The sequence below is a fragment of the Syngnathus scovelli genome, chromosome 19 (assembly GCF_024217435.2).
Source record: "Syngnathus scovelli strain Florida chromosome 19, RoL_Ssco_1.2, whole genome shotgun sequence".
NCBI lineage: Eukaryota > Metazoa > Chordata > Actinopteri > Syngnathiformes > Syngnathidae > Syngnathus > Syngnathus scovelli.
This window is the reverse complement of record NC_090865.1, coordinates 6,010,862-6,038,011: the sequence shown is the minus strand read 5'-3', so window position 1 is coordinate 6,038,011 and position 27,150 is coordinate 6,010,862. Positions and strand designations below refer to the sequence as shown.

Sequence of the window (27,150 nt, the reverse complement as noted above, 5' to 3'; positions counted from 1 at the left end):
TAAAGTCCGTCGCTACGCACTTGGCTGTACTGTCCGTTCCCTTACAGTACAGACTGACCAACGCTATGCAGCCAGCGAACGACGAGACGGCATTGAGTCGACTGGAGCGAGCCGAGACCGCCGTCAGCAGCCTGTCTGCCGACATCCGGCACCTGATCAAGGTTGGTCAGCAGCAACAGCTACAGCAGCAGGAGATGGCCCAAGCCCTCCAGAGACTGTCGGTGGCTGCGTCCCCGGCTGTCACGGTACCCCCGCACCGCTCGTCTGCCGAGGCCAGGACGCTCGTGGACGTCCCGGAGCCCCGCCTTGGCAACATCGAGAAGTTTAACGGCGATCCCAAGCACGTGAGGGCATTCGTGACGAACTGCCGCATAATGTTCAGCCTCCAGCCAATCACGTTTTCGTCGGAATCAGCCAAGGTCGGGTTCGTCCTAACCCACCTCACGGGCGAGGCGCGGCTGTGGGGCCTGGCCGAATATGAAAGGATGGCCCCGGCTTGCGATTCCTTCGACGCCTTCGCGGAGGAATTGCTCCGCCTGTTCGACCTGGGATTCGCCGCCGAGGACGCCGCCGAGGAACTGGCGACGCTGCGTCAAGGTAGCCGATCGGTCGCAGAGTACGCCCTTAAGTTCCAGACGTTGGCCGGCAGCAGCGAATGGAACACGCCGGCGCTCGTTAGCACCTTCCTAAACGGACTCGCTGAGTACATGAAAGATGGACTGGTTGCGTACAATCGCCCGCGAACCCTGAAGGGCGCGATGGACTTGGCGGCCCGAGTAGACCGGCGGATCCAGACGCGGCGGCGCGATCGGGGGAGGAGGTCCCCGCGAAACCCGTGTGGTCACATTCCTCCGTCTGCTGGGGACCCGCCAACCACACCACCCGCCGAGCCCATGGATCTGGGAGGGGCTCGGGTTCCCTCGGAGGAGCACCGTCGACGCCCCTCACTGGGCTTGTGTTTTTACTGTGGGGAGGGGGGCCATCGGGTAGCGGGGTGCCCGTTAAAGAGGCCGGAGCTCACGCGGCGTCGGGGGATCCGCGTGAGCTCGACCAGCACCGGCTCTCCCAGCCCCAGCACGCTCACGCTACAGGCACGCGTCCAGCTCGCGGCGGGCGACCAGAACGTGGCGGCCTTGGTGGATTCCGGCGCGGAGGGGAACATCATGGACATTAGCCTGGCACGCAAGTGGGGTGTCGGCTTCCTCCCTCTGAGCCCGTCTATTCCCGCACGTGCCATTGATGGCCGTCTGATCGGCGAGGTGGCTTTCGTGACGGAACCAATTAAGTTACTGCTCTCGGGCAATCACCACGAGACCATCCAGTTTTTTCTTCTTTCCCTCCCAGGACAGCAGCTCAACCCTTGGTTGCGGCAGCACAACCCGGTGCTGGACTGGGAGGTGGGGGTTGTTCGGCAGTGGAGCGAACGCTGCCATCAGGCGTGCCTGAAGGCGACCACCAGCCCACTCAGCAGAGCCCCGCCGAGGTACAGTCCCGACATCCCCAATGTCCCAGCGTTTTATCACGAACTCAAGGAGGTTTTTAGTAAAGCCAGGGCCACTTCTCTTCCTCCACACCGGTCCTACGACTGCGCTATCGAGCTGTTACCCGGCACCTTCCCTCCCAAAGGACGCGTCTACTCCCTGTCCGCTCCTGAGCGCCGGGCTATGGAGGAATACATCCGGGAGTCCCTGGCAGCCGGTATCATACGACCATCCTCTTCACCTGCGGGAGCGGGGATTTTCTTTGTGAAGAAGAAGGAGGGCACGCTACGCCCGTGTATCGACTACCGGGGACTAAACGAGATCACTGTGAAGAACCGATACCCTCTGCCTCTTCTGTCTTCCGCCTTCGAGAGCCTTCAGGGAGCCACCATTTTCACCAAGCTGGATCTTCGCAACGCCTACCACCTGATCCGCATCCGGGAGGGAGACGAGTGGAAGACGGCTTTCAACACCCCGAGCGGACACTACGAGTACTTGGTAGTTCCGTTTGGGCTCACCAACGCCCCAGCGGTTTTCCAGTCACTGATCAACGACGTGCTACGAGACATGCTGGACAAATTCGTGTTCGTTTATTTAGACGACATCCTCATTTTCTCCCGCTCGCTCCCTGAGCACATCAAGCATGTACGGGCGGTGCTGCGCCGTCTCCTTGAGAATTCGCTCTACGTGAAGGCGGAGAAGTGCGAGTTCCACGCCTCCTCTGTCAAATTCCTCGGCTATGTGGTGCGTGAGGGATCCATCGAGATGGACCCTGGGAAGGTGCAAGCGGTCACGTCATGGCCTGTTCCCGAAACACGCAAGCGACTGCAACAGTTCTTAGGGTTCGCGAACTTTTACCGCCGTTTTATCCGTGGATACAGCACGGTGGCCGCGCCCCTCACCTCCCTTACCAGCCCCGCCTCCCCGTACAAATGGACGGAACGGGCAGAACGGGCATTTCAGGAGCTTAAGAGGAGGTTCACATCCGCTCCCATCCTCAGGGTTCCCGATCCCGACAGACAGTTCGTGGTCGAGGTGGACGCCTCGAACGTGGGTGTCGGGGCGGTGTTGTCTCAACGTAGCCGCCAAGACGATCGCCTCCACCCGTGCGCCTTCTTTTCTCGCCGTCTGTCGGCCTCGGAACGAAACTATGACATCGGGAATCGGGAGCTCCTCGCCGTCAAGTTGGCCTTGGAGGAGTGGCGGCATTGGCTGGAGGGCGCCACCACTCCGTTCATCGTCTGGACCGACCACCGCAACTTGGAGTATCTGCGATCGGCCAAGAGGCTGAACGCAAGACAAGCACGGTGGGCTCTGTTCTTTGACCGGTTTGAGTTCTCTCTTTCCTATAGACCGGGTTCCCGTAACGCGAAGGCGGACGCCCTGTCGCGTTTGTTTCCTGGGGGGGAGGAGGGACAGGGTCCGCCTCCCACTATCCTCCCGAGCTCAGTTCGGGTGGCGGCTCTTACATGGGAGATCGAACGCCAAGTGGAAGCCGCATCACGCGATCAACCCGGCCCCAGCAACTGCCCGGAGGGTCGCCTGTTCGTCCCTGAAGGTCTGCGGTCGTCCGTGCTGCAATGGGCGCACGACTCACGCCTGGCCTGTCATCCCGGCGCGGCACGCACGAGGTACGTGGTGGCACAGCGTTTCTGGTGGCCCACCTGGCAAGTGGACACCAGCGATTACGTCAGAGCCTGCTCAATTTGTAACCGCTACAAGACGTCTACTCGTCCTCCGGCCGGGCTGCTTCAACCCTTGCCGGTCCCCCAGCGTCCCTGGTCTCACCTGTCGATCGACTTTGTCACGGGCCTCCCCCCCTCTGAGGGAAACACGGTGGTCCTCACGGTGGTGGACCGTTTTAGCAAGATGACGCATTTCATCCCTCTGCCTAAGCTCCCATCTGCGAAGCAGACGGCGTCCATCATGGTGCGGGAGGTGTTTCGCCACCACGGTCTCCCACAAGACATCGTGTCAGACCGAGGACCTCAATTCGCTTCCACCTTCTGGACGGAGTTCTGCCGACTCCTCGGCGCCACGGCCAGCCTCTCCTCGGGGTTTCACCCTCAGTCCAACGGTCAAGCGGAGCGCCTGAACCAGGAACTGGGCAGGTCTCTCCGATGCATGGCCGCCGGGGACCAGCGCGGGTGGGTCCAACAGCTTCCCTGGGTAGAGTACGCTCACAATTCCCTCCCCAGCTCGGCTACTGGACTTTCACCTTTCCACTGCGTCTTCGGGTACCAGCCACCCTTGTTCGCCCACCAGGAGCGTGGTGCGGCGTGCCCGTCGGCCCAGGCTTGTGTCCGCCGTTGTCATCGCGCCTGGGCAAGGGCCCGGGTCACTCTTCTCCGCTCTGTTTCAGGCTACGCCCGCCAGGCGAACAAGCACCGGACACCGGCTCCGGAGTACAGAGTGGGGCAGCGTGTGTGGCTCTCGACGCGGGATTTGCCGCTGCGAGCAGGATCCCGCAAACTGGCGCCCCGCTTTGTTGGACCGTTCCCTATTCAGAAGGTGATTGGCCCGGCCGCAGTCCGTCTTCTCCTTCCAGAGTCCATGAAGGTTCACCCCACGTTCCACGTGTCCCGTGTGCGGCCCATCCATGAGAGCGCGTTGGCGCCGGCGCCCGTTCCGCCGCCCCAGCTCGTTGAGGGGGGCCCGGCTTACGCTGTCCGCTCCCTGCTCCGATCGCGGCGGCGCGGTCGTGGCCTCCAATACCTCGTGGATTGGGAGGGTTATGACGACGCGCACCGCTCCTGGGTTCCGAGCCGCTGGATACTCGACCGTTCGCTCATCACGGAGTTCCATCGCTGCCATCCGGACCAACCGGGTCCTCGGCGCGGGCGCCCGAGGAGGGACGAGGGGAGGTCTTGCCCGCCGGTACCGGGGTCTTCTGCTCCCGCGTCCGTCGATCCTGCGTCTGGCGAGGTGTCGGACGTTTCGGCGGTGTGCTGACCCCCCCACCTGGTCGCCCGGGGAATTGCCTTCCTTTTTTGTTTTTTTTTTGTTTTGTTTTTGGTTCCTGGGGACGTCGGGAGCCGTCCCTTGTGGGGGGGGGTTTCTGTCACGTGCTGGTGCCACCGGCGACAGGACCACGCCTCCCTGTCAATGGAATCGCCGTCACCTGCCACGGGCTCATGGACAGCACTATATCAGCGCCGCCAGCGCAGACCTGAGTGTCAGTCTGTCCCTTGATGCTGCTTTGCTCATCAGTCCCGAAGATACGGACTCGCTTGACTACTTGGAACCCCCGCAGAATCGTTTGTCCTCTCCAGCCCGATCGCCGCTCCAGCGCCAGCTGTTCCCATCATCCCCTTCTCCAATAAAGTCCGTCGCTACGCACTTGGCTGTACTGTCCGTTCCCTTACACAAAGTGGACTTTTCACTTGGGTTGGCCATTTTGCATTCCAACAGCGGCAAGCTCGCTGCACGCAATTTCCTCCTTCTTGCCTAACTGGTATCTGGTGAATTCCGCGCTTGATGCACGGTACTATACGACAACTGTTGGTCAAATATTCAAAACTACAAACTGGAAATTACAAACATTTTATTTTGAGTCTGTGATATATTGAGTTCACGTGAATTCATTTTTTTAGGAAAAAAAATTAATGAATAAATACAGGTTGTAAATGCATGTCAGTGCTTCTGAATGCGTTAGCCTCCAACGGTGGTGAACTTCTCCCTCAGTTTAGAGTACATCCCATTCTTTTCCATCAGCTAGCGGTGGGTTCCTCGTCCCGAACGCCGCCCGCGCCTATCACCGTAATCTGATAGGCCTCGACAGTCTTCAAGTTGTGCGTGATCAGCAGCACGATTCGATCAAAACACCTCACCAGATCCTGCAGGACCGACTCACGAACCTTCATGAGAATATCTACAGATGTTAGAACCATCCAGAAACTTGACAGAAACATAATGATTGTTGACTTGAAGAAAAAAAACATTTGTATTTCCAAATGCGGTGCGATGAGAAAGTCCTCTGAAAGAATTCCAACACCTGAAGAAAGAGGAGCAAAATAGTCTTTCCAAATGTTTCCTAACCCACCTCCAGAAGCCGAAGACCACGTGTAATAAGCATGAGCTAACTTACCATGTGACGGCTACTGCCTCTCATTCAGAAACAGACTCACAGTAGGTGGAAACAGCTAAAAGAGTGCAAACACGACGGGATGTTAAATTACACATGACAACAATTTTGAAGAAGAATGTCATGTCCATTCCTTTCAATGGAAAAAAAAGCATTTGCAAGTGTGGTTGCTGAACATATTTGGGTCGTATCTCAGGGCCATAGTGTACTTTTTTTGCACAACAATGGCCTTGACATCAACAAACGTGTGAACATTGTCACAGTACCCAGCTGACATTTTCCGACGGGACTCCTCCTTGACACTTTAGCTTTGAATCAAACCTTGACATGACATGGCTGCCTTGTTATTGTGGCTCAAAGGAAGCAGAAAACATTTTACTTACTTAATTGTCCTTCTTCTTCTTCTTTTGTTTTTGGCTTTTCCTCTTTACAAGCTTGAGAGTATATGACTGAAATAAAAGAGAAGCAAGAGGAGATTAGGAATGGTCACAAACAGCGCGAGGCAAACAATGTTCTCTTTGGATGTTCCTGACGGAGGAAACATTTGTCGCTCACCATTTTTTCTTTTGAGATGCTTGTCTAGGATCATCGCCACCACTACCACCGCCATGACCATCGCCACCAGATTGAGGACCACCAACGGGACGGCGATGGCCACCGCCTTCTTCCAGTCTTGCTCTTTTTCACAAGGCAAAGCGTGTGCAATGAAGAGAGACACGTGAACGACTGTCGTCACGAGAGCCCTACAGCCAATGGGACGTGTCTGAGCCGTGACAAACGCTCACTCTGGTTGCTCAGGATGCTTCCGGCGTCCAGCTTGATGACGATGTCTTCCGGGCCGCCGGCCAGCCGGAACACGCATTCGTACTCCTGCTCCGCGGCGGGCGTCACCTCCACTTTCAAGTGGGCCGAGGTCTGGAAGGTTCCGTCGTGGTTGGGGAGGGTCTCCCCCTTCTCCACGACCTTGTGGATCTCCTCGCCGTTCTTCCTCCAAAAGAGGGTCGATGTCTTGGGGTAGAAACCTGTGGCGTGGCAAGTGACCGGAGAAGAAGGCGTCTTCTGCAGGAGAGACACCTTGGGAAGCTCTGCACGCAAAGATGGAGGAAAACGCGTGAGGAGGACAGGAAAGATGGAGAGAATGTGTCAGAAAGAGCATGTGTGGAGAGAGAGAGAGCGACAGAATAGAGAGAGGACAATGTACCGGTTCTCGTCAGGAAGTCCCTCCCGTTCCTCAAATGTGTCTTCAACAGCACAGGACACATCTTAGTGTATGTAGTCTTCCTGATTTGATTCTCCCCGTCCCTTTGGTCCCACTTCAATTTGGTGATGAAAGCTTGTGGATGTGCTGCGACCCATGTCATCGTCTTTGCCTCAAATGATAGGAAGTCTTCTCCATCGTAACAGTGGTGCTCCCAACCATTAACCTCACCCGTCTCATCGTCCCATTCACAGCCTTTCATCACCTGAATCATGTGAACACCTGAAAGGATCGCACACAGCATTCAGTGACGATAATCGGAGAGGAGCCAGCAGTGACATGTCTGTTTATTAGTCATGAAAAAAAAAATGGTATCAGCACATGAAATGAATTTTATGAGCGGATGCTTGGAGGCAAACAAACCTCCAGTTTGGTTGAAGCGCTTTTTAGCGGTTTAAATGTTGCCCTTCATGATCTGCTCATTGTGAATATTGATCGCCGTCTCTATCTCCCAGAAGTGTGGATTATCTTCTGTGATGTTGTTCACCCAGTCATGTTTGGCTTTCGTTTCCCTGTGGTTGCTGTCAAACTGCAGAATCTGAACGCCGTCCACATACGCCACCTCCAGGAACTCTGGGAGGTTTGCAACTTGAGAGATCGTCGTGAAATAATTGAGCGTGTGAATGACTGAAAGACAAAAACAAAAGCGACACACATGATCTTGCTCTGTTTTTACATTGGGCAATTTATATTTTCTATTATTCTGACTGCAGTTGGAACATTGCAGCACTTGACATGTTGAGTTCAATGCCCCTCATCAGCCTTTTAAATCCACTTATGAATAAATAATGCAATTCTTTTTAATTTGCACACAAAAAAAAATTCACTTTGATCTGTATCGTTTTTATTAACTAAATATTCCAACAGTTCTTATAATAGCATTGTGTTTCCGCCTAACTATGAGAAAACGAGTGTTCTATGTGAAAGAATTTTCCGCTCAAAAAATGTTGACGCAGCAAACGTGACGAATCCATCCATCCATCCATCCATCCATTTTCTGAACCGCTTAGTCCCCACGGGGGTCGCGGGCGTGCTGGAGCCTATCCCAGCCGTCATCGGGCATTAGGCGGGGGACACCCTGAACCGGTTGCCAGCCAATCGCAGGGCACACAGAGACAAACAAACATTCGCACTCGCACTCACACCTAGGGACAATTTGGAGTGATCAATCGGCCTACCAAGCATGTTTTTTTTGGGATGTGGGAGGAAACCGGAGTGCCCGGAGAAAACCCACGCGGGCTCGGGGAGAACATGCAAACTCCGCACAGGGAGGGCCGGAGGTGGAATCGAACCCGCACCCTCCTAACTGTGAGGCGGACGTGCTACCCAGTGCTCCACCGAGCCGCCCAAACGTGAGGAATATTCAACAAAAAAAGTGTCAGTTCAAAATCAAGAGCGTCAATCTTTAGGATAATAAAACGCGTTGTAAGCAAAGTACAACTTACCAGATGTCACGCGGTGAATTTGCACGGCCGCAACAAAGAATGCAAGTAAATTCATTCCAAGCATCAAGTTGTTTGTCACGTTTTAGTCAAGCGGAGTATTTGCTCAAACTTGTGACTATTCCAACTGGCGGGCGCATAATGACAGAAAACTGCATACGTGCGTTGGTGACTTTCCACTGATTGTCAGGAATATACTGTGTGGTGAAACTGGTTCTACTGGTAATTAGCTTCGCCGCCATATTGGATGTGGAAAAGCCGAGCGCCGGGTGAACTATTCAGTTTGTTTGAAGCGCTTTTAGTGTTGTCTTTTGAGACCTGCTCGTTACTAGCACTGATGCCCATCTTGTTTTCCCAGCGGTCCGCCTCCGCAGCTGTGACGCAATAAAAGTATCCCTGAAATTAAGACTGAACGACTTTATTCGAAATCACTTATCCCCTTTTCTGTATGATGTTCGGATGGCTTCACAAAAACTAACAATGTACGCCATTCTCAAAACAGCTATTAACTTTTTTACCACCACTGGCCAGACGCTTAGTAATAAATTTGTCTTTTATATTTTACTAAATGGATACTGAAAGGAGTGTGTCTGTTTGGGTGAACACCTGATGTTTACTTGTCTGCTTTTCAGGCTGCAACCAATGAGCTTCTTGTCGCACTGGTTTATCTGCATTTTTGATTGTTGAACAACAATCACCATGAATCAAGTAGCAGTGCTTCTTAACCTTTTTCCTTGTTCGCACCCCATCCATTTCACCAACCAGTTCTCGCACCCACTTCCAGAATTGATGAAAAGCAATATTGATATCATAATGTGTAAGTAACAAAACCATCATGTATTTAATTCTTTATTTACATAACTGACAACAAAGTAATGCATTGCAGGATGACAAAAATCAAGATTACTTTCATACTAGGAAAAAAAAACATTGTGCTTGTACTATGCATGGTGTGTTGTGAATTATTATGGCTGAGCGCCAAACTCAGTGACTTTGTTACTGTTGCTTTCCATTTGTGATGGCATCAAATCTTGGTGTCATGGTGCTGAGTGCCACCCGCATGTCGTGTTGAGGATCTAGCCGATTTCTGCTCTTGGTTTTGATGTGAAGCGGACAGGAAAAAGGCACAGTGAGAGCCTTCTTTGCCAGTTTCAAACGCAGAAGTGCTCCAAGTGATCATCTGCAAACTCCATTTGGATTCCACGAGTGTTTCTCAGTTCGATGAGATCTTCCTTGACGTTGCTTTCAACATCTTCCGTATTCTGCTTAAAAGAGTGCCGGCCGGGTCCGGTCGTCACAGGGTTGTAGCTCTCCAAACGAGAAGTAGTCGTCAAATGAGGTGCACAGTATCTGCAGATGTTCAACAATTTCTGCAACAAAAATTGGATGGAGGGAAGCATCTCCCGACTGTTTCTTCAAGGGAAGGGAAATGTGCCAAGTTCCCTTTCTCTACAGGCCTAATCCACAAAACAATTTTGTCTTTGAATGTAGCCAACTTCTCACATGCTATCAAAATGTTCATCCCTCTTCCTTGTAGTGAGCGATTGAGCTCATTGAGTGCTGTGAACACATGAGCCAAATAGGCAAGCATTTGAACAAATTCAGGAACATCAAAATATCCAGCCAGTTCTGGTCCCAGTCTGTGGAGAAACTGCTGAATTTTAACAGTACTTAACTTTATTACTTACAAAAATAAACTAAAACTACATAAAATACAAATAATAAATAAATATTATATTAAATAATTATAATTGGTTTACTTTACAGCTTGTTAGGCTACGGATTTTAGGTATTGATCTGACTCCAAATTGCGATCAACACTTAACACAAGTTGCTATGTCCTAATCCACACACTGGCGCACCTAACAATTTTGCGAGTTCGTTCTGTCAAAGAGAAGACCGGTAGATCAATCAGACCGAATTTAACAATTGTTTATTCCTGACAAAGCAAGCTAATACAGGCGCCTGGGTCCCGGCTCCCTCACACTAAAACTCGTGTGTTCTTGTGACCATCAAGAGACAACATTCTTCCGGGTTGCCCAGTTATAAAGAAACACAATATGAATATTCAAACATGCAAAACATTGTGTGATGATTGGTCCATGGCCATCTCCTCCCCGGCTGGGTGTTATTGCTGAGCGCAGGTGTCCGGCCTCAGCTGTCTGGCGGTTGGGTCCGACCACCAGGACGGGACGCTATTCTCGTTCCGCACCGGGCTCGAGATGTTCTTGCGAGGTGTCCTCCCTGTCTGGGCCGATGATACATCTTTGAGGTGTTCTCGTCAGGTATCCTCCCTGTCTGGACCGATGGTACATCCTGTTCCACAACACTTCGAAGAAAACAAGTTCATGCAGTTTGCCTGCACATTCTTTCCCACCCTCCATGCGACCACACCACTACTGGAAATTATATTGATACGATTAGAAGTCTAACGCAGCCTTAAAAAAATATGTTTGCAAACTGCCAAAAGCACATTTCCCTTTATTACCTACAAAAATAATTGAAAACTACATAACATACAAATAAAAAATATTATATATATCATTAAATAATTGTAATAATTGGTTTACTTTACAGCTATAAGGCTTAATTAGCATTATCCCTAATGCCAATTAACACAATGACTTCTTGATTTCCAGAATTTTTCACTTTTTTCGATTACCCGACCATTATCCCCGAAAAATTGTAAATTTCCCCCAGGGTGTCCTCGCAGCCCCTAGGAAGAATTCTCGCACACCCGGTTAAGAACCACTGAAGTAGTGTATTGCACCGTGAAAGATGAAGAGAAGTAATAAATGATCGGATTTACCATTCAAATTTTTTTGTTTTCAAGTTGCACAAATAACCCAAATCTGGCGTGGGGGGAAGTGATAGTAGATGAGCGGGGCTTTGAATCACGATCCCATTTTATTCCTCGCACTTTTTTGACGCGCTACTACTTCCACATAATTTATCTGATCAGAGCACTGGGCGAAACATCCATCGTTTATATATATATATATATATATATATATATATATATATATATATATATATATATATATATATATATATATATATATATATATATATATAAAAAAAAAAACTTTTCCTCACCCCCCGTGGGTGGTCTCTTTTTCCCTTCAAGCTCGGGTCCTCTACCAGAGGCCTGGGAGCTTGAGGGTTCTACGCAGTATCTTTGCTGTTCCTAGTACTGCACTTTTCTGGACTGAGATGTCAGATGTTTTTCCTGGGATCTGTTTCAGCCACTCCTCCAGTTTGGGGGTTACTGCCCCTAGTGCTCCAATGACCACAGGTACCACTGAAGTCTTAACTCTCCAGGTCTTCTCCAGCTCTTCTCTGAGCCCTTGATATTTCTCAAGTTTCTCATGTTCCTTTTTCCTAATGTTACCATCATTTGGGATGGCTATGTCAACCACAACGGCTTTCCTCTGCTCTTTGTCCACCACCACAATGTCCGGTTGGTTCGCCATTACCATTCTGTCTGTCTGGATCTGGAAGTCCCAGAGGATCTTGGCTTGGTCATTCTCTACCACCTTTGGAGGTGTTTCCCACTTGGATCTTGGGACTTCCAGTCCATACTCTGCACAGATGTTCCTGTACACTATTCCAGCTACTTGGTTATGGCGCTCCATGTTTGCTTTACCTGCCAGAATCTTACACCCTGCAGTTATGTGCTGGATTGTCTCAGGACATTCTTTGCACAATCTACACCTGGGGTCTTGTCTGGTGTGGTAGATTTGGGCCTCTATTGCTCTGGTGCTCAAGGCCTGTTCTTGTGCAGCCAGGATCAGTGCCTCTGTGCTGTCCTTCAGACCAGCTCTTTCTAGCCATTGGTAGGATTTCTGGATATCAGCTACTTCAGCTATGTTTCGGTGGTACATCCCATGTAGGGGCTTGTCCTCCCATGATGGTCCCTCCAGCACCTCATCTTCCTTTGATGCCCATTGTCTGAGACATTCACTGAGCACGTCATCCGTTGGGGCCTTATCCCTGATGTACTTATGGATCTTGGATGTTTCATCTTGGATCGTGGCTCTCACGCTCGCTAGTCCTCGGCCTCCTTCTTTACGGCTAGTGTACAGTCTCAGGGTGCTGGACTTGGGATGGAACCCTCCATGCATGGTTAGGAGCTTCCGTGTCTTGATATCTGTGGTCTGTATATCTTCCTTTGGCCACCGTATGATTCCTATATGGACTATATATATATATATATATATATATATATATATATATATATATATATATATATATATATATATATAGCACTTGTGGAATTCTTTCTCTCGTGGTATATGGCAGAACCACTGACGTAAATCCAATTGTACATCACTGGCTTTTTTGGAAAAACAGTTGAGCGGCATTAAAATTTTAAATGAAACGTTTCCGAATATTTCATTCAGTTGGATGCAATTTTTCAATCAAGCGTGGTATGTGAAGATAAAGCATGTGAATAAAAAAATAAGCTCTGTTTTCACAGCAGCAAACTCAAACTGACATCCTGCAATGTGTTTTGACACTTGACACCTATAAGAGAGAGAAAAACAACGCGAGGTAGTTAAAATTATCCACCAGTTGTCAAAAAAAACACACTTGTCTGCAATTATTTACTCTTTTGAAAACAAAGCATGCTGACAAGTTTGAAGTGGCTAACAGTGGATTTAATTTAACTTCCTATATGCTCCAATTGCAGACAGAAACTTTACAGAACAAATTCAACTGGATAGGAATTGCAACATGGCAGCATTGAATACAAAAGTACAAAAGGTAGTGGAGGAAAGCAAAAACGAAATATTTACAAAATAAAGCTTGGGCGCATAGCTTCAATTTGTTTATACACATTCCGTTTTCGTCATTGCGGCGGACTGGGTCGAGCCAACACGTCCTTGACCGATAAGAGTGTGACGGGGGTGGCAAAGTAGGAGCCAAAATGGTGGGTCCAAAGGTGGGGGGCGCTATTGGTCACATTTGCCGGAAGCCACGGCCTCTGGTACGGCAGCTGCTGCAGCACGCGCGGCTGCATTGGATGGCTGAGCCAAGCCGCCGTTTGCTCGCTCACCGCCACAGCACCTTGGTTTGGTGCCTGCTGGATGTAAAACTGCAACGGGTACGTCTGGCCGACATTGCTGCAACTACCCTCTGCAGGTCCATTCATAGCTAGCCTGTGATCGCACCCCGGCTGCCCGTTTAAGACCGGAGGTATTTGGCGAGAACCGGGATTTAACGGCTGCAGTTGTTCTGCCGTTGGACCGGCGAAAGACGCCTGGTGGTCTGCGGCAACCACGTCACTGCTCACAGGGATTTGCTTTTCAAAGCCTTGAGGGACAACGTTATCTGGACCGGCATCTACGTAAGTAGTATCCGGCTTGACGATGATGTCACCAGGCCAATTCAGGTCACAGGGGACAACAGTGTTGGTGGACTTTTCCACGCAAATGACCGACTTGTGGGGTAAAGGATCCGGTGCCATTTGTCGCATCCATGGCTCGATGGCGCCGCTTTTGATATCCTGGCTACCGTTGCTTGGCACTACTGCCGCCGGGTTGCTGCTTTTGTTTGCTGCCTTAGACTTTTCTGGGTCACCATGTGCCGGGTCCCCTGAAGGCTCAACCACAGCCACCTTTGCCACCTTGGCTTGTGATGACTTGAGTCCGTTTTTGACAGGCATAGGCTCAGGCAGTGGGGTCTTATTGCTGCAAATCCAGATGAGTTGGTCCAGAGACTCAAGAGATGCTCTTTTCCTGGTGGGAAGGGATTTATCTTGACGAATTGTCGATGTCGCGGCTAGAGAAGCGCCACCTTTAGTATGAGCTTGCTCTTTTACCCAAAAATGAGATGGTATCTCCGTGGCGGGGAGTCTCCCCTGCGAACGTGTCAGGTCATCTTTCGCTTGAGAACTTGGTTGAGTTTCCTCCAAGAGCAAAGTTTTGAGTTGGGAATGAGGCTCGGTTTCTGATCTTAGCCTGGTAGTTACAGAAGATACACTATCCAAGGGGACAGTTTTATCTTTCACCTGACCAATCCAAGGCGGTTGCAAGGTAGGAGCGCCACGTTCTGCGATCGTCGGTTCGGCGCTCACTCCATAACTTGGACCAGCAGTTGACTCTTGTGGCATTTGTTCTTGCTTCACTTGAAATTTCGGCCTTACTTCAGAAACAAGTCTGGCAGATGCAGGAGATACTGACTCTTCAGAGGTTTTGAGAGATTGTGACTCTTGCGGCAAGAGTTCAGCCTGCACCTTAGAAATGGATCCACCAGTTTTCAGTGGTTTGGACTTTGAGGCGTTCAAATCAGCCTTCACTTGAAAAGTGGATGTCCCCACATTAGTTGGACCAGGAGTTGTTCCAGATCCAGATGCTGGAGACCTCAGCTCAGGTTCCACTTGCAAACTAGGCTGATTCTTACCTAGTTCTACAGGGACGTTAGACTCTACGGGTATCGGTTCTTTCTTCACTTGATTAAGAGGTGGAGTTTGGTTAAGCAAACCCAATTTGTTCTCAGGAGGTCTGCATTGCGAGTGCACCGCCTCCTCTTTCACTTTGACCAACGGTGGCGTACTGGAGACCCAACTCAAAATCGGCGCTTCGGTCGGACGCTGAAAACTTCTGCCACTCTCTTGCGGACTGACGACTGCGCTAGTTGCGGACGAAAGCGAAACAGCATTTTGGTCCCCACACAAATCCATGTCGTGTGCACTGTGTTTCTCAGGTGCCTGGCTTGCTTCTAAGATAGAAAAGTTCAAGATGAAGACACTCGATCGTTGGTCATCTAAAAGTGTCGACCTACCAATTTGCTGTGAGGAGCCGTCAGACTGGGACATGGCACTCTGCAGCATGGTGAGCGCTTTGAAAGACATGCACGCTTTAAAAAGAGTACAAGGTCACACGGTTGGGGACATTCAACAATACCTTCTCCGGCTGGAGCGTTCCAAACGTGCTCGTACATTTCATCAAGGAGTAGTACAACCTTAAAAAAAAAAAAAAAACTTTTAGCACAAGAAGGCATTTTTGACCTTATCATCTAGGTTACTGTTGTGGTGCTCACTCTAATTTATTTGTGCAAGAACCACATGGGAGACAGTATGCCCTTTGTAAGCACTTGCAGGTGGAGAGTCATTCGTCGCTGTGCGTACAGCGATGATCGAATGAGGTCTGACTTTGGATTCTTGCAGGAGAGTATTTAATGAGAGAAAGCAGGGTGGGGGTGACACTGGACATGTTTGGTGGTCACCTCAGCAACTGGTTAATCCATGAGGAGGGTCACAGCTCATTGTTTTACAAGGTCGTGGAAACAAACTAGTGGAGCATTTTAGATGACTAAGCAAGAATGTTTCCACACCATTTGGAAAGTTTCAACAACTGAATGGTTAAACTTTTCAGAGTCAAGGAAAGGCAAAAGGTTTAAACAAAGTTAATAATTCTAGTCTGCATTCCAACATAATCCATACGATCAAAATAATCTGTAAACCCTAACAGTTACCTTGGCATCCATCTTTTTGTACTGCTCCTCAGCAGCGACTTTAACGGCAATATCACTGAGAATATCCAGTTTCATTTCTTCTACGAGGTCCGCCTCGTACCAAAAAGTCTCCAAAAAGTGAGGATATGCTTTCATCTGCAAGGCAAAGGCTTTTAAAGTTCAGTCACCGCGGGTTGTGAGCGACGGCGCTCGACTCACCATGTACATCGACTGGTGCTCCACGCTGACCATGTGCGGGCAGATACCGCTGACGGTGAACTTCTGGCGGCAGCTCGTGCACAAGTAGAAGGATGAAGACGTCCCACGACACTCGTACACCGATGCCAGCCCTGATTGCGTGCTTAGCATCAATCGTCATATTACTTGGAAAGGAGGGCGGGGCTTGTTTACCTACCGATGACTGACAGTCCCCTCACCCACAAGAACATGGTCAAATTGCTTGCAGTTCCTGTATCAAAAGGCGCATGAGTGAGTTACGTTGCCACGGCGACCTTCGGGGGGAAAGCCAATCTACCTGCTAGAAGAACCGCTTGCGAAACACCTTGATTCGGACTGCGCCGTTTTTCACCCTTGCACTTCCCAAACGGACTCTTTGGCCGGTCTTGTCCCACCAGCGACAACCATGAGGACTTATTTGGTCCTTGCAGAGTTAGACCTGGACCGTTGACGTGCGGGTCTGATCCTGACGTCTCTGGATGTGAAAGCATGTCGGAGCCTCCTGGATTCTTCTCCGCACCTTTCAAGTTTAGATCACCAGGCTGGAGTCCTGACACGAGTGGTGGCGAGGGCTCACTCATGTAAGGCAGGTTCTCTTCGGCCTTTAAACTTGGCTCACTAATCCTTGGGTCGGGGCCCACCGACGTTGATGGCGAGGGCTCATCAGAACCGTCCACATTCTTATCATCATTTATGGGGAGATCATCAGTCTGCAGTTTTTGGCTTAAAGGCGTTGAAGTTGTAGGCTCAAAGCCTTCCAGGTTTTCTTCATCTAAGGTTAAATCGATATAATCAATGCGGTGTGTCTCAGAACATTTGAGTCCATGGATTTTCTCAAGAACGGGCTTCAGCTCATCATCGGCAGTGCTAACGTGGATCTCTGTGTCAGAGGCTGAAAGATGAAATCAAAGTGGCCGTCTATTATCAACACACAGGACACTGCTTTGTGCATTCCTTTACCTTCTTCCAGGGTGGAACTTCCTTGCGTGGAGTTGAAGAAACCCTTTTGTCCCACAGGTATCAAAGATTTGGAAGCAACCCGGAATTGAGTCTCCAATCTCTGCAGCGCTAATAACAAAGACATGATTATTTAAGGCACCATCCGAAAATTCATCGTCCTCATATTTTTACCTTGAGCCTCTGGAAGACTCGACAGCTCGTTGTACTCTTCCTCGCTCACTTCGATTGTCTGGGCAAGGAGTCGATTCATCAGAAAAACAACAAAGTCTTTTTTTCCAGACACTAACTCACCTGGATGTTGCGAAGTCCCAAAGACTTCTCCACCTCAGTGAAGCTGAAGGCTAACTTTTCTAGGTTGATGCTCACCAAGTGCTCGTCATTCACCTCCGGGAACCTCCGTTTCTTGTGTAGGACACAACAGCAATCACATTATAATGCATACTTTGCATTATAACTGCAAAGTATGCTTGCTGTTTTGCCTTGCTGTTTCTAATCTTGTGCAACAGAAGAAAAAGGGTACGGCTGGGTCAAGGGAGAGGTGATGGCCGTATCAGACAGGATACTGCTGACACCTCAGAGAACCTCCACCAAGATAGATGGTCTAACGATGTGCCATGGCCAGGGCTGTGGACTCGGAGACTCGACTCCGTCATTTTTGCCGGACTCGGTGCTGATTTTGACCGAGTCCACCGAGTCCGACAATAAAAAAAAATACGTTCAATTTTATTTTCATCATGCTGCTGAGAATGCGTCCGGCCTCAAGGCAGCGACTCGGACACTAACAGCAATGCCAATCAGCCAAGTCAGCGTAGAGCGCCTGTTTTCCGGGCTCAAATTTATCATGTCTGATCAGCGCGGCGATTTTGTTCCTAAGAAACTCAAGTCGTTGAATTGAAACTTGAAAGTAAAGACTCTAAATTAGCCTTGAATAAAGACTAAGCAGTCACATGAATTAACAGATAAAATGGACAGCCGGACTCGGAGGTCAAGAAGCCGGACTCGGAGCAAAAATCCGACCGAGTCCACAGCCCTGGCCATGACCCTCATGACTCTCAAGTTCCTCTTTTCATCTCTCAGAGCCGAAGAAATCTATTTTACTTCTTATTTCTTGCTTACGAGACGAAGCCCGCGCGTTTCTCCCCCTCCCTTAGGGGCTTATTGTCTCACATTGTGGGTAGGACAAATCCAAATAAAAAGAGCGGGAGTGCAACCAGATATTCAGTGTAGTGAGATTGTTGTAAGCAATCTGTACTGCACTCCTCGCGAGCATTGAATCCATATTTTGTCTCACTTGTGACGCTATTATGTAGGCACGTACGATGTAGTTGTGGAAGTGAAGGTTTTCCGTGGGGTGACTGGAGCGGTCCAATCGGATATGGCATAGCGTGCAGTAGGATTGCTTCCTCCCGTCGCTGTTGACCGCAACGATGAAGCTCAGGCCTGAAAAGATATTCAAAAAGTCATTTTAGAGCAAGGATCCATCAAGACAGCCAACACGGCTACGTACCAACTTTAGAAAGAGTCAGCTTGGCTTTGCTGTGCAATGGCTGGGCTGTGGAGGTCGGGCGTCGGGCGGACGAGCGCGTCTTACAGACCCGAGCTTCTGTGTCATTGTCGACGCCCCCCTTGATGTTCACCTTCTTGGAACTCTGCGTTTCGGGTTTTTGAGCTCCAACCCCCGCCGCCGGGTTTTTCTGGGCTGCGCTGCTAGCGCTTGGTGAAAGTTCGCTTTCAGGTTCAGCTTTGGGTACTTTGTGCAACGAGGGAGACACGATGAGCGAAGGTTTGGGGCTGGATTGGGTCGCCGCACACTTGGAGGTAGCCGCACAGTGAGCGACAGGGGCGGTTCCGTTAATGCTATTCGATAGTGTGGGCTTGGTGCCAGTCGGAGCATAAATGGTTTTGGCACCGGTGGCGCCATGGCTGTCTGTCGTGGGCTTGGGAGTTGACGGCGGGGCAAGTCCATGCAAGGTGGACTTGCTTGGCTTTTCGTCATGCGGCGTGATTTCTCTGGCGCGCTTTCGTTGTCTTTTGCAGCCCGGCTTATCATCCAGAGTCTCACCGGGCCTTTTTTCCTCACCTTCTGCATTTCCTTGCCCACTCTTCTGTTGCCTCGTCTCACTCTCAGTCTTTTGGAGGCCAGAGGTCTGATTACTGTCTTTGGGACTTTTATTGGTATTTTTTGAAGAGTGTGCGGGTTTCTTGCTGTTCGCGGCTGTTGATGATGTCACAGTTTCTTTGGGAACTTGAAGATAAAAGTTAAAATCCTTTTTAGTTCTGACAAGAAACAAAGAGAACCTCTGGGCTGACACGAAAGCCAGCATGGTTTTTGTTTGTCTTACCCAACGCTGCTCGAGGTAGGACGAGGGGCATGAGCGGACTCTTGCTCCTCCTTCGCTTTGCTGCACTTAGGATCAATTTCACTGACGAGCAAAAACGGAGGATGAACACTGGGTTTTCTATATTTTTAAATAAATATTTGGTAACTAAAACAGAGCAAACGCTAAGACATTCACCTTTGTTGTAATCGCACGGTTCCTCGATGGGCTTATCCAACGTTATTGTCTGCGTGGAAGACAACATTTAGTTGTGGTCACGTCATTCGGGTTCCTAACTGCGCTTTGTTACTTGCCTGTATAAAAGACACGTTGCGAAGGCGTGCAGCCTGGGCCGCCAGGTCCAGTAAAACATTGATACCACAACCGATGCTCACCGAGCCGGGATGGAATCGATCCTTTTTGAACGTCACCAGTGTCAACATTTGCGTCTCTTAACATTCGGGCCGAGCGGAAGGACTCACGAGAAACATGACGACGTGTTCCCAGCTGAAAACGTGCGCGTAGCCCTCCTGGTCCGTGAGCCGCCTCCCGCACAGCAGACACAGCACCGAGTTGTACGTGGCGTGACGGGCTGCGTCGTGGACCTCGTGCAACACCAGAAAATTGTGCCCTGCAATGGGGTTTACGCGTTCAGCACCCGCAGGGGAGGGACAGCTCCTGAGCGACTCACCCAAAAGTGGGAACGTTTTGCGTTCGTGGAGGCGGGTGAACGTCTGGCAAGCCGGCACTGAAAACAAGTCAAACTCGCTCAGCCTTGTGAGCTCAAAGTGTGTAAATCTGCGGCGAGCCTTTACCGTTGCGTTTCATCACAACGACATGGCTCGACAGTTTGTCCATCGCTGCGGACACGCATGAGAAAATTCAAATGTCACGCAACTGCCAACTGCCATTTTGTCACCTTTGGATACTGACCTTTCTGGTAATTTGGTGGGTTGATGCTTTTTAACATCGAGGAGGGTAAATCCATCACCTGTGTCAGAAATTTTTTTTTTTAATATATATATATATATATATATATATATACCGTATTTGCCGGTGTATTGGTCAACCTTTTTCGATCCAAAATCGACCGAGAGGAAAAAAAAAAAAAAAAAATCGACCTCGACTTATACACCGAGTCATAAAATTTAACTTCGTATTCATCGCTTCAAATGTGATGGTAACCAAGGCCGTTTCTCATGCATCTCATTGTGCGTTGCACTTAGAAAATTTGAACCGGGCGGCGTGCGCTGGAAGTCGAATGAGGCTCCGCGATCTCCTCCGCGGTGCTTATAAACAGCCGATCCGCTCGGCGGGGGCTATTTTCGGCCACTTGGCGCGTGCGCACGGCCTCCCGGATGTGCCGGGCGGGTGCGCGAGGTCGCCGGCCGCTGGAAGTCGAATGAGGCTCCGCGATCTCCTCCGCGGTGCTTATAAACAGCCGATCCGCTCGGGGGGGGGGCTATTTTCGGCCACTTGGCGCGTGCGCACGGCCTCCCGGATGTGCCGGGCGGGTGCGCAAGCTTGCCGGCCGCTGGAAGTCGAATGAGGCTCCGCGATCTTCTCCGCGGTGCTTATAAACAGCCGCATGCGCACGGCCTCCCGGAATTTGAACACATTTCGTCAATAAATTTCGCATATTGAATTTTGAAGTTTAATATAATGCAACAATTGAGCTCGACTTATACAAAGGATATATCATAAAATCGTAAATTTCCGTCGAATTTTAGGGGGTCGACTTATACACCGAGTCGACCTGTACACCGGCAAATATAAATATATATATATATATATATATATATATATATATATATATATATATATATATATATATATATATATATATATATATATATATATATATATATATATATATATATATATATATATATATGTTATCATGCGTTCTCTAATGAGTGCTTAATCACAATATTACTGCAAAATATGCTTGCCGTTTTCCCTTGCTGTTTCTAACTTTGTGCAACAGAAGAGAAAGGTTGTGGCTGGGTCAAAGTAGAGGTGACGGCTGTGTCAAGCAAGATACTGCTGACAACTCAGAGAACATCCACCAAAATAGCGTCCATCTAGACATCTAGACGTTCCTCTTTCTGACAGAGCCGAAGAAAGCTGCTGATTACTAAACTGTTTTGCTGATATTGTCTTGTCAAATTTAACACCTTGTGCATCACTTCTTGTTTCTTGTTTACGAGACGAAGCGCTTTTCCCCTCCCTTAGGGGCTTGTCGTTTCACACTGTGGGTAGGACAAATCCAAATAAAAAGAGCGGGAAGTGCAGACAGATATTCAGTGTGAGTAGGATTGTTGTAAGCGATCTATACTGCACTCCTCGCGAGCATTGAATCCATATTCTGTCTCACTTGTGTTTGTCTGCTGATACTTTTATACAGATATTCAGTCAGCGAATTAAACCTGAGAACCTGGGAGACGGATTTTGGAGGGGTTAACTAAAATCTCTTTTGAGATTTTTTTTTTTTTTTTTTTTTAAGTCCTTTTTCACCTTCACAACCACCTGACTCCACCCTCTTTCCTTCTCTTCTGCCTCCACCTCGGACTGTAAGAACCGGCGTCCCAGAACTTGCCGCCAACCAAACGGCAGTCGCCACGGATTCAGATGCAACTAGAAGATACAAAAAAAAAAAAAAAAAAAAGGTCACCATTAAGCCCGTATGCAGTGCGACTGGTGTGCGAGAGCTGACCAGTGTTTTCAGGAAATGCTTGTGCGAGTTCAAATGTTTGGCCAGCGTTGACTGTGGGACGGCGTCCTGGCATGCGAAACACACGCACACGGCTTCAGATGCCGGCGCCGCCGAGCTGAGGCAGAACACCATCATGGACACACCTATTGGACAGAACGCACACTCATCACCGTCATCACGGGCAGCCGCAAAATGGACGCCGGGACAAACATCACCTCGCTGCATGTGCTTTCCAAGTTGGTTTAAGATATTTTGCAGACCTGGCGGACAAGGAACGCCATCTTTGGTTTCTTGCGTGTCGGCTGACGAATTCATGTTACCGTGACTGGAGATGCTCTTCATCGTCTGCAATCAAAATCTATGAGGCAGGCACACAGCGATCCGACATCCAAGTGCCGACGCTCACCTTTTTGTGCGTCGCACTTTGCACGTGCTGCAAATATTCCTCGGGCTTGTGGCACTGGATGTTACAGTTCTGCAAATTTAATCATTTATTCCAAACTTGCTTACGGGTGTCCCATAATGGCTGACTCAGCAAAGTGAGTACCGTGTATCTTGTATACCTGACAACGTATTTTGTACGACTTCTCAGCAGAATCTACCAGAGGAAATAGATACATTTGAGCCCACATATTTAATTGTACAAAAAATAACAACGACTCACCCGGCAGTGGACATTTGTTGTGGACCTTTTGGTACTCGCTCTCTGTCTCAAGCATGGGCTTCACATCTGTCAGAATGAGACACACTTGAGGCTCTGGCTCACTCCGAATACCCGAGACGGACAGATCTACCTTCGAGCAGCGTGGGAAGCTGGACAAACATGCTGAGCCAGCGCATCACTGGGGAGAAGAAGCAAATCCCTTAAGAGCAGGACGGAACGATTCACTCGACGAGAGGCGAGCTGCGTACCTTGGAAGTAGCTCGACGACGCATACGTGGCAGTCAGCCAATAAGGCAAATTTAGGATCTAAAGAAATGTGGAAAAAGAATTTAAGAGCAATGTACGCAAACCCGCCAAGACTGAACCGAGCCATTCAACAAACCTTAAGCGGTCCAACCTTGTCCACATTGGCCTGCTTTAAAATTTTCCGCCTTTCTGTATTGATGGAATCCATGAAGCTCTAAAGAGACGCAAGGTGTGGAGGGAGAGGCGGCAAAAAAAGTTTGGAAAAGTAAGCTCCACTCACGTAGTAGTTGCATTCGTGGCAGCTAGAGTTGATGTGCTCCAAGATATCCTGACCCGTCACGAGCTCCTCGCAGACGTGGCACAAGTACAAAACGTTGTCCATTCCCCGACTAAAACAAACGGTCAGCAGTTGCAGTCCTACGAGAAGCGCTCCAGTTCAGCCATCACACCGCAACAAGCTCTTTTCTAACAGAAGCCTGATTATAGCCACTTTGTACTCTTATCGCTACAACAGTCAGCTAGCAGACGTTTCTACTCCCAGGTGGAACACAAGTCAAGGTTACAGCAAAGACAAAAAGTTTGAGTCAGCACTTCAAAATAAAATCAAAATACATTGTCAAGCCTACCAGCTAGCTTAACCTGCGTGTTAGCCGTTTGCTGCTTAATACAAGCTAGGCTACGCTTTTGGAACTATCATAAACCACACAAATCAGAGGCTACACTCTTATCACCAAACCTAAAATGGGATGTTGTGTCGTCTGATGGAAGCTTCGGTCCATGATAATGATGAGCGGGAGCTTGCCTGGAGAGAAAATTTCAAGTGAATAAGTTCAAACTCAAGGTCTCTCGTCTCAGACTTGACAAACAACACACACCGGTGCAATATTGTTTTTAAAAAAATTAAGCAGAGAGAGAGAGAGAACGGCTCCTTCCTCAATTGGCTCCGTTTCAGGGATTCAAGGAGGAATAGAAGACGGCTTACCGGGAAGCGAGTGGCCCTCTGGGAAGTTCAGAAACGTTACTTGTTAAGAGTTGTAGTTTGAGCACGATTAGTGATGGCTGGAGTAATACCCTACCTGTCTCAAACACTTGAGTCATTTTCTGGAAAGATTGAAAAAAAAAAAAACAACAACATTCAATGTCAGCGCTTTTAAACAGAATGCCGAGTAAGCCATTAACGTCGGTGCCAAACCTTCTGGTGCTCTTTCGAGAATATGTGACGCTTGAACTCGGCAAATATTTTGTATTTTGTGAGGCACACCTACAACAAAAGCAACACAAAAGTCAAGGTTGAAGTAATTGTAAATAAGGACGCTGCTCACACGTTTGCCTGTTTTGTGATGTTTTCACCGATTGGCGACCACGGTCCATTGACCGACGTTGAACAATCAAGTTATCCCAAATTCACTCATTATGTGTTAGATAGCGTGGCAAGAAAGGCCGCTTAGGAAAAGAAGGTCTAGTTGCGTCCGTCCACACGAAAACAAAACTCCGCAGTTCAAATTACTATATAACCTGTCAATCAGCCAAAGAGGACCAAAACAGGAACAGTACCCCAACTGTTTCGGTGAAAGTGCTTGAGCAACAATCTTTTTGGTGGCTTGTAAATTGAACAGCAAAAAAGTGTCAACATACAATTCGTTATTGGATGTGGTCGTTCGGATTATGTTAATGGGAAGACCAAAAGCATCCCAAGATCTGGGCTCTTGACAATTGGCCAAATTGCATAAAAATAACCAAATAAACATACAGTTGGGCCTGATCCGTTATCTTAGGTTGCAGGCTGATCACTATCATCAGCTAAAAAAGCCTCAAAGCCTTGGAGAAGGGGGGTGGCCGGTACCATATTGGAAACACAATGGCACATTCTTGATCCCTAAATTCTTGTGTGTTATAAAGGGAAATGTGCTTTTGGGAGTTTGCAAACATATTTTTTAAGGTTGTGTTAAACTTATAATCATATTAATATCTAGTATTAGAGTGCACGTGTGGATTGGTGGGGGGCGAGGAATGTGCAGGCAGACTGCATGAACTTGTTTTCTTCAAAGTGTTGTGGAATAGGCCCGGATAGGGAGTACCGGAGGAGACCATCTCAAGGTCGGTTAGGAACAAGAACAACAGCACGTCTATGAGACCGGCCTTCGAGGGGAAAACCCAACCGTCTAACCTCAGCGACACCTGGACCGGGGAGGAGATGGCCATCGACCAATCATCTCACAATATTTTGCATGCTTTAATATTCATATTGTGTTTCTTTAAAACTGGGCAACCCGGAAGAATGTGTCGTCTTTTGGTGGTCACAAAAACGCACGAGTTTTAGTGTGAGGGACCCGGGACCCAGGCCTGTATTAGTGCGCTTTGTCAGGAATAAATAATTGGTAAATTTGGTCTGATTGATCTACTGGTCTTCTCTTTGACAGAACGAACTCGCAAAATTGTTAGGTGCGCCAGTGTGTGGATTAGGACATAGCAATTTATGTGTTAAGTGTTGATCGCAATTTGGAGTCAGATCAATAACTAGAATCCGTAACCTAACAGTTAGTTCCTAAAAGTTCTCGCTGGTCTCCTCCGTCAAAACATGAAGGCTGTGAACAATACTGGTAAATGTCATTCAAAGATTAAAGTACATTACATACACGCCCGGCCTGAGTTAGGATGGAATAAAACACTTTAAATAAAGTCTCAAAGCACCCTTAAGACACAAAGCCACAACGAAAGCAACGTAACAAACTTTAGCATATTTAAAGGTACAAGTAGGGCATAGGAGAAAAGTTACATAGTCTCCACGTACATGGCAAAGGGCCATTTTAAATCAAACAGCAAAAAGGGAACACGTACAAACGGGAAAAAGGACAAGTCAAATACAATACACAGCAAAAATGATGGACGAATAAGTTGCCCATCATCCACCCCCTTAGGAAATGTGTTTCGTATTAAATACATAGGTAAATATCAAATATATGTAATTATTCTAACACTTACCTGGCATGCGAGACCGTCGCACCATTTGCTCGCTTCAAAGTACATTTCGAAAAACGAAGCCATTTAAATAATACTTAAACTTGCGTTGTGAGTCGAGTAACGGTGGAAGGTAAAAGTGGGAAGGCAAAGATGTTGCAATGAGCTGTGAAAATAAAAAATACAACTGTAGCCAGTCCGTCTATTGATAAAATGTATCATCTTTTCAGTAAAAACACGTGTGGGTCTAATTTATATAGGAGCAAGCTGTGCCACGCCTCCTGCACCTCAGGGCTTCGTACTGATTGGTCAGAAAGTTATAGGGGTGGGGTGTTGATATGTGGTCATTTTATTGGTTAATTCATCTTTGTGACGTCCTGTTTTAAATGCCTGTGTAATACACGCAAATAAAGAACATGCAACATACTAAATATAAAATAATAACAAAAGTAATAATTGAACAGGGCTGTGGACTCGGTCGGATTTTTGCACCGAGTCCGAGTCCGGCCTCTTGACCACCGAGTCCGAGTCCGGCCTCTTGACCACCGAGTCCCAGTCCGAGTCCCAGTCCGAGTCCCAGTCCGAGTCCGAGTCCCAGTCCGAGTCCCAGTCCGAGTCCCAGTCCGAGTCCGAGTCCCAGTCCGAGTCCCAGTCCGAGTCCCAGTCCGAGTCCCAGTCCGAGTCCGAGTCCGGCTGTCCATTTTTTCTGTTAATTCATGTGACTGCTTAGTCTTTATTCAAGGCTAATTTAGATCAAAATCAAAATAATGATATAAACTGGGTGACAATCATCCTTGACATTGGTACTGTGGTATATGGTTTTTGCTGCTTCGCTGGTCTTCAAAAAACACTCTGTGATCGGTGGCTGTTTCCCGACGAATGAGCACTTCAGGGACCACGGCTGATTGGGAAAATATTTTATTCAACCGATGTCAGAGTGAAGTCTTTCCAAAAAGTTGAGTGGCCCAAGGCATGGATGTAAAAAAGCCCCCCTCCACAAAAGAGAGAGAGAGAGAGAGCGAGAGCGAGCGAGCCCGCGCTAGCGCGAGCCCCCCCTGGAACGAACGAACCCTGGAACGAGAGCCCCCCCTCTTGTCAGGCCCGTAGCTTTTATACCTGACAAGAAGCTGATGTCACGGCTTTGGGTAACAGCTGTAGTTTTCAATCTACTAGCTTACTTCAGTCCTAAAAAGGAGATCTTGACCAGCGCTGTTGGTGATGGACGACAACAGCCACTTTACCTTATTATAGGATTGCACACATTGCTGAAACTGAATTCTCCCTGGTCACGGACAACTGGCCCTTCTGTCTTCTACTAAGTACTTATA

The 27,150-nt window shown here is 48.6% G+C and overlaps 1 protein-coding gene and 1 pseudogene across 3 annotated transcripts; both read right to left on the bottom strand.

Annotated features, from left to right (window-relative positions):
* Positions 1 to 5,008: 5,008 nt before the first annotated feature.
* LOC137839743 (H-2 class I histocompatibility antigen, K-Q alpha chain-like) lies at positions 5,009 to 8,470 on the bottom strand (annotated as a pseudogene).
* A 4,434-nt stretch (positions 8,471 to 12,904) lies between these two features.
* Positions 12,905 to 26,071, bottom strand: LOC125986518 (uncharacterized). 3 transcript variants are annotated; one of them, XM_068649079.1, is made up of 34 exons: positions 25,847 to 26,071; positions 24,057 to 24,125; positions 23,941 to 23,965; positions 23,847 to 23,864; positions 23,601 to 23,666; positions 23,145 to 23,281; positions 23,001 to 23,078; positions 22,867 to 22,924; positions 22,749 to 22,796; positions 22,619 to 22,684; positions 22,518 to 22,552; positions 22,361 to 22,429; positions 22,170 to 22,299; positions 21,955 to 22,097; positions 21,756 to 21,875; positions 20,172 to 20,229; positions 20,054 to 20,098; positions 19,930 to 19,986; positions 19,721 to 19,869; positions 19,553 to 19,654; positions 19,437 to 19,485; positions 19,263 to 19,343; positions 18,428 to 19,165; positions 18,239 to 18,360; positions 17,212 to 17,322; positions 17,092 to 17,149; positions 16,921 to 17,028; positions 16,259 to 16,852; positions 16,139 to 16,192; positions 15,943 to 16,073; positions 15,745 to 15,879; positions 15,174 to 15,231; positions 15,052 to 15,108; positions 12,905 to 14,988 (listed from the first exon to the last, which is right to left on the bottom strand). In XM_068649079.1, the coding sequence occupies exons 1-34, from the start codon at positions 25,907 to 25,909 to the stop codon at positions 13,118 to 13,120; spliced, it is 5,703 nt and encodes a 1,900-aa protein (XP_068505180.1). In that variant the 5' UTR covers positions 25,910 to 26,071; the 3' UTR covers positions 12,905 to 13,117. The 3 variants fall into 3 exon arrangements, with proteins under 3 accessions (XP_068505180.1, XP_068505181.1, XP_049606044.1); XM_068649080.1 differs by having other exon boundaries at positions 22,518 to 22,684; positions 23,740 to 23,864; XM_049750087.2 differs by having other exon boundaries at positions 22,518 to 22,684.
* Positions 26,072 to 27,150: the final 1,079 nt, after the last annotated feature.

Coding starts and splice junctions, on each gene's coding strand:
- LOC125986518 (XM_049750087.2), bottom strand. CDS start 25,909: ATGGCTTCGTTTTTCGAAATGTACTTTGAAGCGAGCAAATGGTGCGAC. Junction 17,029..17,091: donor GAGTCTTCCAGAGGCTCAAG/GTAAAAATATGA, acceptor CTTTGTTATTAG/CGCTGCAGAGATTGGAGACT. Junction 15,232..15,744: donor ACAAAAAGATGGATGCCAAG/GTAACTGTTAGG, acceptor TTTTTTTTTAAG/GTTGTACTACTCCTTGATGA.